At 38.3% G+C, this 8,933-nt stretch overlaps 1 protein-coding gene across 1 annotated transcript in view; it reads right to left on the bottom strand.

The window, feature by feature from the left end:
• Positions 1 to 8,904, bottom strand: part of LOC115432609 (sodium- and chloride-dependent GABA transporter 1) — a 22,185-nt gene extending 13,281 nt beyond the window's left edge. The window contains exons 1-4 of the mRNA XM_030153516.1: positions 8,813 to 8,904; positions 4,991 to 5,172; positions 4,028 to 4,162; positions 1,971 to 2,175 (exon numbers count right to left, since the gene is read on the bottom strand). Coding sequence (XP_030009376.1) covers positions 1,971 to 2,175; positions 4,028 to 4,162; positions 4,991 to 5,172; positions 8,813 to 8,904 — 614 coding nt within the window. The remainder of the gene's footprint in view (positions 1 to 1,970; positions 2,176 to 4,027; positions 4,163 to 4,990; positions 5,173 to 8,812) is intronic.
• Positions 8,905 to 8,933: the final 29 nt, after the last annotated feature.

The raw sequence follows: 8,933 nt of genomic DNA, 5'->3' as shown, positions 1-8,933 counted from the left end.
AAACATAAAAAAAAAAAAAAAAAAAAAAAAAAAAGAATTAGCCTGAAAATGACTGAACACCATCTACAGGCGTTATACCATTTTTAAGGTGGACTGGTATTCCAGTCAGAGGCTGTGAATGGGATGCCACCTTCGGCTTGGTCTCCTGCTGATTATCACATGAAGACATGGTGTTTATTTCATTGATAGGCTGATTTTACTGTCAAACCCTTTTACACCAGGTATAAAACTTATCAGTTACTTATCAATTTATCTTTCAACCCAATTACTCAGATACGATGGAAATTCTTGTTATTATTTGACCGAACACCTTGACACTCACATATCACTTACAGGGTGGGGAAGCAAAATTTACAATGAACATTTAGTTGTTTTTTCTCAGCAGGCACTACGTCAATTGTTTTGAAACCAAACATATATTGATGTCATAATCATACCTAACACTATTATCCATACCTTTTCAGAAACTTGCCCATATGAGTAATCAGGAAAGCAAACGTCAAAGAGTGTGTGATTTGCTGAATGCACTCGTCACACCAAAGGAGATTTCAAAAATAGTTGGAGTGTCCATAAAGACTGTTTATAATGTAAAGAAGAGAATGACTATGAGCAAAACTATTACGAGAAAGTCTGGAAGATACTATTAAAGAAGAATGGGAGAAGTTGTCACCCGAATATTTAAGGAACACTTGCGCAAGTTTCAGGAAGCGTGTGAAGGCAGTTAGTGAGAAAGAAGGAGGACACATAGAATAAAAACATTTTCTATTATGTCAATTTTCTTGTGGCAAATAAATTCTCATGACTTTCAATAAACTAATTGGTCATACACTGTCTTTCAATCCTTGCCTCAAAATATTGTAAATTTTGCTTCCCCACCCTGTAGTTCTGACACAGTCCTATTTTTAGCACCTTAGAAATATCACAAAGATAAGAAATGTAATTATACGTGTGTTTTTTCTCCTTGTGTTTTGATTATTGTTGAATAAAAACCAAAGGGGGCGGAGTCTTCACCATGATTAGGAAACCAGGCGGTCAGTTAAAACCAGATCCACATCCTGGTTTTATCGGAGTTGTGTGTTTATTTTATTGTTATTTTGGACTATTTTGATTCTAATCATGTAACATCTCTGTCTTTTTGTTCTGCTGTTTCTCTTTCTTTCTCTCTTTTTTCCTCTGTCTCACTCTCAGCCACACCTTCCCATTGCTCTGCCTGTCACATCTCCTCATCAGTTGATTCCCCTCACCTGTGAGCACAGCTGGGCTCATCAGGTAGAGGGTTTATATTCACCTCTCTCTCCTTTGTTCTCTGCCAGATTGTTTTCTGCCCTGTGTGAAACATTCCAGCGTTGTTCTTGTCTGATCCTGTTCGTCCCTGACCTGCCTGCCAACCCGTCGCCTGATCCCCAGCCTGACCCGTCTGCCTGGTTCTGCCTTTTTCGTCCGTGCCCTGGTACTCGACCTGCCCTTTGCCCCTGACCACGTCTCTTCGTCCGCCACCTGGTATTGACCTGTTTCCGCCATCAACCCTGTCCTTGTTCTCTGCCCCTCTGGATTCTTCAGTTTCACCGGTTACCGGATTATCTGCCTGTCCCCGACGTCCCCCTTTGCCTTATCCCTGTCGGCTTTCTAAGACTGTGAACTGTAACATTGAACTCCTGTTGCTTCTGCAAAGCTTCAGTAAAGACTTTTCTAACTCATACCTCTGTGTCAGTCTGCATTTGGGTTCCGGTTGTACCTGTTACAAATCGTTAGTTTTACTTGGTTTAACCCTTAAAGACCCAAACGTCCCCCTTTAACCCCAAACGTCCCCCTTTAACCCTTAATGGCCCAAATGTCCCCCTTTAACCCATAAAGACCCAAAAATCCACCTCTAAAGCAGATGAAGGTTTCAAACTTCATCCCAAACATTCGTCATCGTATCATCGGTGGTTTTCCCTGGACAGGAAGCGGGTGTAAGCGTGGACACCTACTTGAAGAACTCCTGGCTGGCAGTGGACGAGGAGCTGCTGTTGGTGGCATGGTTGGTGCAGTTGGCTGTGTTCCAGGTGTTGTTGCAGTTCAACCAGGGCAGCGGGTCCTGGAAGGAGCTGAACAGGTAATAGAGCGCCCATGTGATCACCACGTTGTAGTAGGTGCACAAGATGAAGGAGATGGCCACGGAGGCCACGCCCACTCCTGAGGAAACACCACCGTAACGTAACCGCACAGATTCACACCACACAGTAACAGTAACAAACCCCACCCCCATGTTCACAAAGGTCAAACTCAGTCTGACAGTTCTGATGTTGATGGTTGTAAATGAACGTTCAACAATAATTCAGAAAAAAGCTGCAGAGTTCATGGTTTTCATCATCATTGGTCATAAATCCCATCATTCCCTCATTCCCTGTTGTTCGATGATAATCCAAGTCAAACAGACTCTTTACTTTGTACATTTGGTCTTTAAATCTAAAACATACTGAGTCTGTTTCCAAATAAACCCAATAACTGTTAATAATCAGGTCATTGTAATAATCAGACATGATGTATTCACTGTCACTTCAGAAATAGGATAATCCATAAACTTTTAATTTTTGTTTGATTTTGTTAATTTTTTCATCATTTTACTCAGTTTCTGTTGGTTTTGTTTCATTTAACTGTGCTGACAGTGGAATCAGACATCCTGTTGTTGACTTTGGCTCATGTTGGAACTTGTGTTTTCTGTGATTTAATAGTTTTTCCACATGTTCAGATGTAAGTGAACTAAACCAATCAAATGAACTTGTTTACATGCATGAAGACATGGGAGGACCGGGACAAACCCAGGGGTGTTAATCTGATTGATTCTAATCAGATTACTGCTGCATCTGATCAAACAGATCAGATTAGAATGTTTACATGATCAATAATCATCATATATTGATTAGAGGATCAGTGTGGATGTAAAGGGTGAATCAGTGAGTAAGTCAAGTTTCTATTGTTAAAGATCCTTTATTCTGAATATGAACATCATCTGTAAACAGTTGTGTTTCACATCAGATCAGACCTTTTATTTCCCTCAGATGAAACTAGGACGTTTCATGGAAGATAAATAAACAGTTCAAAGTCAGTTCAGTGTTTTTTAGAATAAAGGTTTTAATCTGAATGTGAACAGTCCAAGTGGAAACAGATGGAACCGTAGGTTTAAGAAGAACCACAGATGATCTGTGAACAACACAGAAACAACCCCCGTTGAATCAGTCACATCAAAAAGTCAGTTATGGTCCAAACATGGAATAGAAGGTCACATCAACATGACCTTTGGCTCCAAATACTGATCAGTTCATCCTTGAGAATGACTGAAAGAAGAAGTCAAGGTTTGTTTGTTATTATTATTGTTATTCTACTGCATGAACACATAATTTTAATAATTACACACAGTAATATTGTTGCACACTTGTTTATGTATATTTCTTTTAAATATCATATTGATAATATAATGTATATACACACACGCACGCGCGTGCATGCGTGCGTGCACACACACATATATGGTTTATTTTCAGCTTCTGTCATATTGTGTCTGTCATACAACATGTTCTGTTGATGTACAGGGGTTGGACAAAATAATGGAAACACCTTCACCTCAAGATGATAATGCCCCAATCCATACAGCTAGAATTGTTAAAGAATGGCATGAGGAACATTCTAATGAAGTTGAGCATCTCGTATGGCCGGCACAGTCCCCAGACCTCAACATTATTGAGCATTTATGGTCAGTTTTAGAGATTCTAGTAAGACGTCGATTTCCACCGCCATCGTCTCTAAAAGAGTTGGAGGGTATTCTAGCTGAAGAATGGCTTAAAATTCCTTTGGAAACAATTCACAAGTTGTATGAATCAATACCTCGGAGAATTGAGGCTGTAATTGCCGCAAAAGGCGGACCTACATCATATTAAATTATATTTTGTTGATTTTTTAAGGTGTTTCCATTATTTTGTCCAACCCCTGTAGTATTGTTGTTCAGTGTCCAGGTGGATTGTGGGACATGCTGGTTCTGGTTCTGTACCTTTGAGCAGTGGGCAGGCATGGGCCAGGGCATGGACAGGCCCCCTCTGGGTGAACTGGCCCAGGGTCAGCTCCATGTACAGCAGAGGGATCCCTAACACCAGCAGCATGAGCAGGTAGGGCACCAGGAAGGCACCTGACAGGAAGTGGACACGGTCAGACCCGGTACCGTTCACCTCTGTGGTTCTGATCTGAACCTGCTGACTCACTTTGATCACAACCATCAGCTGCATGTACTGGGTTACTGTCACTGACTTCACACAACAGAACATTTATAACACTGGTGTCAAACATTCAGCCCGGGACCAAAACCGGACACCAAAGGGTCCGATCCGGTCCATGGGATGAGTTTATGAAATACAGAAATGACACTGAAGATAGGAACAGTAATTTAAGTTCAGGTTCATATGATCTACAGTGGATCAGAACCAGTAAAATACAAATGTTCCTGTTTGTTTCAGTGTAAAGAAGGAAAAATTACAGGAAAATGTTCACATTTCTAAACTATCCTTCACTAAAAAATCAGACCAACCTGAACTGTCTGAATATACACCAGTGGAATAGTTCTAATATTCAGTCTGTTATTAAATGTTGTATTTGTAGATCCACTGGATCTGTACGATAGAATGAAAATTTAGAAATGATAAACTGAGGCTGAATATTGGTCACATTATATTTATTTCTTTAAATAAATGTCAGGTTGTTCATGTTCTTCAAATTTTTAAAGGATAGTTCAGAAACAGCATCATGTGACCGTTTACTTTTTCAAACTTAAACCTGTATTTGTCATTATTTCTGCTTTCTTCTGTTCTTATTTGACTTTTCCTGACCTTAGATCCTTTTAGTCTGAGTGGTTCACAGACTGTAATGCAGTAAATGTTGGACATATTCTTCCGTCATGGTCCAACCTTTAGACCCAGACCTCAGATTCCATAATTCCCAGTGTGTGTCATGTGAGTCTCACCTCCTCCGCTCCGGTAGCACAGGTAGGGGAACCTCCAGACATTCCCCAGGCCCACGGCTGCCCCGATGCCGGCCAGGGTGAACTCGATCTGCCGGCTCCAGGTTGGTCTGTAGGCCTGCTGATCCATGTGGACGCTGAGGCCTCGGTCGCTGCTCTGGACCCAAACTCCATGAACACAGTGACTGGATCCAGGACGGAGGTGACGTCAACGCCTTTATTATATGTAATGATTAGCTGAGCAGAAGCTGCAGCTGCAACGGCCTCCTGTCAGTCTGGATGAACCAGTAGAGCTGCTGTTCCTTTGATTTTACTGTGGGTTTAAGGGTCCGAATAGGGGGAAGAACAGAAAAAGACATAGACAGGGACTGAAGGTAGACAGGTTTGGACACAATAAGGCACTAGAATGGACATCAGTAACAGATTTAGGATGTTGAACATCAACTGTGAACTAGAACAAACTGAACAACAACTGGGATCTGAATTAGGGCCCAGGAGTTTATGCTTTGGTTGTTTTGTTTTTTTTTTTAATAAATCAGTCCAGCTGATTTTTGACACCTGTTTAACTCCATAAAGCAGTTCCACAGTGAAAAAAAAAAGAATAAAATAAGAAACAAAATGAACAATAACAGCTAAAGGGATCAATAAAATGAACAAAAATTAATAATAAACCAACAACAGTAACATGAACAAAACTGAACAAAAAAATATTACAAAATGTAGAAAAATAAACAAAAATAAGCAGCTAAATGAACAAAAACAAATAAAGCATTTACAAAATATTAACATGAAAAAAATATGCAGAAAATGAACTAAAATGAAGCAAAAAATAAAGCCACAAGTATTTGAATTTGGTCCCAGTACTTTTAGTTTGGGCTCTTTTTTCTAAATCAGTCCAGCTGCTTTTTGACACCTGTTTAACTCCATAAAGCAGTTCCACTGTCAAAAAAGAAGAATAAAATTAGAAACAAAATGAACAAAAACAGCCAAAGTGATGAATAAAATGGACAAATAGGAATAATAAACCAACAACAGTAACATTAACAAAACTGAACAAAAAAATTAATGACAGAAAACAAAATGTAGAAAAATAACCAAAACTAAGCAACTAAATGAACAAAAACAAATAAAAAATTTACAAAAATAAGTAACATTAAAAAAATGTGCAAAAAATGAACTAAAATGAGGCAAAAAATAATTTAAAAAGCCATAAGTATTTGAATTTGGTCCCAGTAGTTTTAGTTTTGTCACTTTTTTTCTAAATCAGTCCAGTTGTTTTTTGACATCTGTTTAACTCCACACATTAGTTCCACAGACAAAACTCAGTAACAACAGTAAAAAAAAAAAAACAAACTGAAGGAAAATCACCACAACACTGGTAACAACAGGAAAAACAAACAAAAACACAAGGAAAGCGGTGTTAAAAAAAACAACAAAAAAACAAAAAACAGCCCAAACTGTCTATTTTTATAGTGAGTCGGTCTCACTCACTGCTCTGTGTTTGACCCCCCCATTCCACAGGGGGCGGGGCTTGAACTGAGCATGCTCAGATGTCTATGGGAAGAACAAGGTCTATTCTATCAGCATGACTGGAAATTTAACTATTAAGTAAACGGTTGAATTTATATGAATATTTAAATAAATCCTACATTCAGAAGGTGTCAGCACAGACACGTCAGGGATTAAAGAGTTAAAGTGTTAAAGGGTTAAACCGACAGATCTGAATTAAAGGTGACTGTGTTAAACATTGGTGACATTTATCATAGATTCAACTGATTCACAGTGTTTTCAGAAATGATTCACAAATGAAGCTAAAAGTCAGAACAGTGTGAGTGAAAGTAAAGTGTCAGTAGTTTTATTAGACTGAAACACTGACATCAGCTACAGAGTTCAGTTACATATGTTTTATCAGAACTTATGATTCTGGTTCTGTTTTTATTGGGTCACCATTAACAGAACTATAACTGCTATATGAATTCATTTTCATAATTAAAACAGAAGAGTGTTGCGGAAGAATTTATGTATGAGAACATGATGTAAAATATGTAAAAGACATAAGATGAAACAACAGAAATGAAGCAAAAGATGAAAATCTAACCTTTAAGATACAAAAAAACCCAGCAGAAAACTGTAGAAAGACGTGACAAAACATAAACAGTCTCATTCTATTTGTGGTTTACATACTGATCTTTGAATAAATTGCATTTAAGTCATCTGTATTTTCATGGATTTTTTTTTTTTTTTTTTTTTTTTTAGTTTTTTTTAGTTTTTATCAATATCTGGTAGGATAAGCTGTAAATTGGTGTTATCAAATTAGTGCATATAGAAAAAAGGATGTGTGATATTGTTATATTATTATTATTATTATTATTATTATTATTATTATTATATTGATATTCATACAAAATAATAATTGCTATATAGTGATCATAAGGAACAGAAATTGGGGGTAGGAGTATATAAGTTTTTACTTCTTCCTGCTCCTTTTCGAGCATATATAATTTCATTTTATTTGTTTTATTTATTTATATTATTATTATTATTATTACTATTAATTACTATTATTATTATTATTTTTGGTATTTTTTTATTGTTTGTTCACTTATCAATCATTTATGTACCAGTACTTATATTTTGTTGATTAATTGTTGTTTTGATATCACTGTCTACATGTTCGAAATAAAGATTTCATTCATTCATTCATTCATTCATTCATTCATTCATGGAAAACATTCATAAATTCAGATGAAACGTTGACCAGAAAGTGTCTGAATGCTACCGTTAGCATTCATTGGTTTGATCTGTCATTCTGCTCTCATGTCCTTCTGAGTTTCCACCATTCATCATCTTTGAAGCACATTTCCCTACAGTTCTGTGACGTTAATTCAGTGTTGGGATGATTCCTCTGGTTCACATATTCATGCAACCACAGGTAAAAGGTCCAGATGTTTGTTTGGTTCTTTCAGATGGTTTTATTTATTTAGGACATTCTCTGAAGTCCTGGGGCTTCAGCAGGATCATGGACAGGAAGTCACCGCCCACAGAGGCGTCTCAGCCAATCACATGACCTCTTTATTTATGTCAAATAACTTAAAGGAACCAAAAGAGTTGAAGAAAATAGAAAAAAATGAAAGAGACAAAAACAAATGAAACAATCGACAGGATGAATAAGATAATAAAAAGAGGAACTAAAGTTAAAGAATTCAACACATGTTTTAAAAGTTGAACATAAATGAACAAAACAATCAACAAAAAGAAACATAATGACTAATATGAGGATTAAACCGGGTCAGACTGGGTCAAACCTGGTCAGACTGGGTTAAATCAGGTCAGATTGGGTTAAACCGGGTCACTGTGATGATGACACAAACATATGATGAAGATGATCTGATAGATTATTATAGATTTTACAGATGAATCAGTTTATAAAGCCATGACATTTTCAACCTGAAACAAACACAACAAACACATGATGTCAATGAATCCAAACCCTCAGGTCCAACAGTAAAACCCGCTCCTGTACCGGGTCCGGTACCGGTACAGGGATCAGAACCTCCTCTACTGCAGTATCTGACTGGTACCTGTACTTGTATGGGACTGGGCGTGCCTACTGTGATCTGGATGCACGTGACCTCAGATGTTTGGATTTTAATTACATGTCGTGGTGCGTTCAGGGTCCTCTAAGTCCAGTTCCAGGACTGGACTCAGGGCCGGGGAGGGGTCTCCGAACCCCCGGGGTCCGGTTCTGTCACGGATCCAGTTACTGCGTGACAGGACGTTTAAAGAGCCACGCCCATCTTAATTTCATTATTTGATCTCCTCCACCGCAGGCGGGGGTAGGGGGGGTGGAGGGGGTCTGCACAGAGGGAGGGGTCTCCCACCGCTGGGGTAAAGCGGATAAATAGAACCTCAGACATCCGGTAGTGGCTCTGCCAACATAAGAGCG

Source organism: Sphaeramia orbicularis, chromosome 14, assembly GCF_902148855.1.
Source record: "Sphaeramia orbicularis chromosome 14, fSphaOr1.1, whole genome shotgun sequence".
Classification (NCBI taxonomy): domain Eukaryota; kingdom Metazoa; phylum Chordata; class Actinopteri; order Kurtiformes; family Apogonidae; genus Sphaeramia; species Sphaeramia orbicularis.
This window is presented reverse-complemented; position numbering and strand designations above follow the sequence as displayed.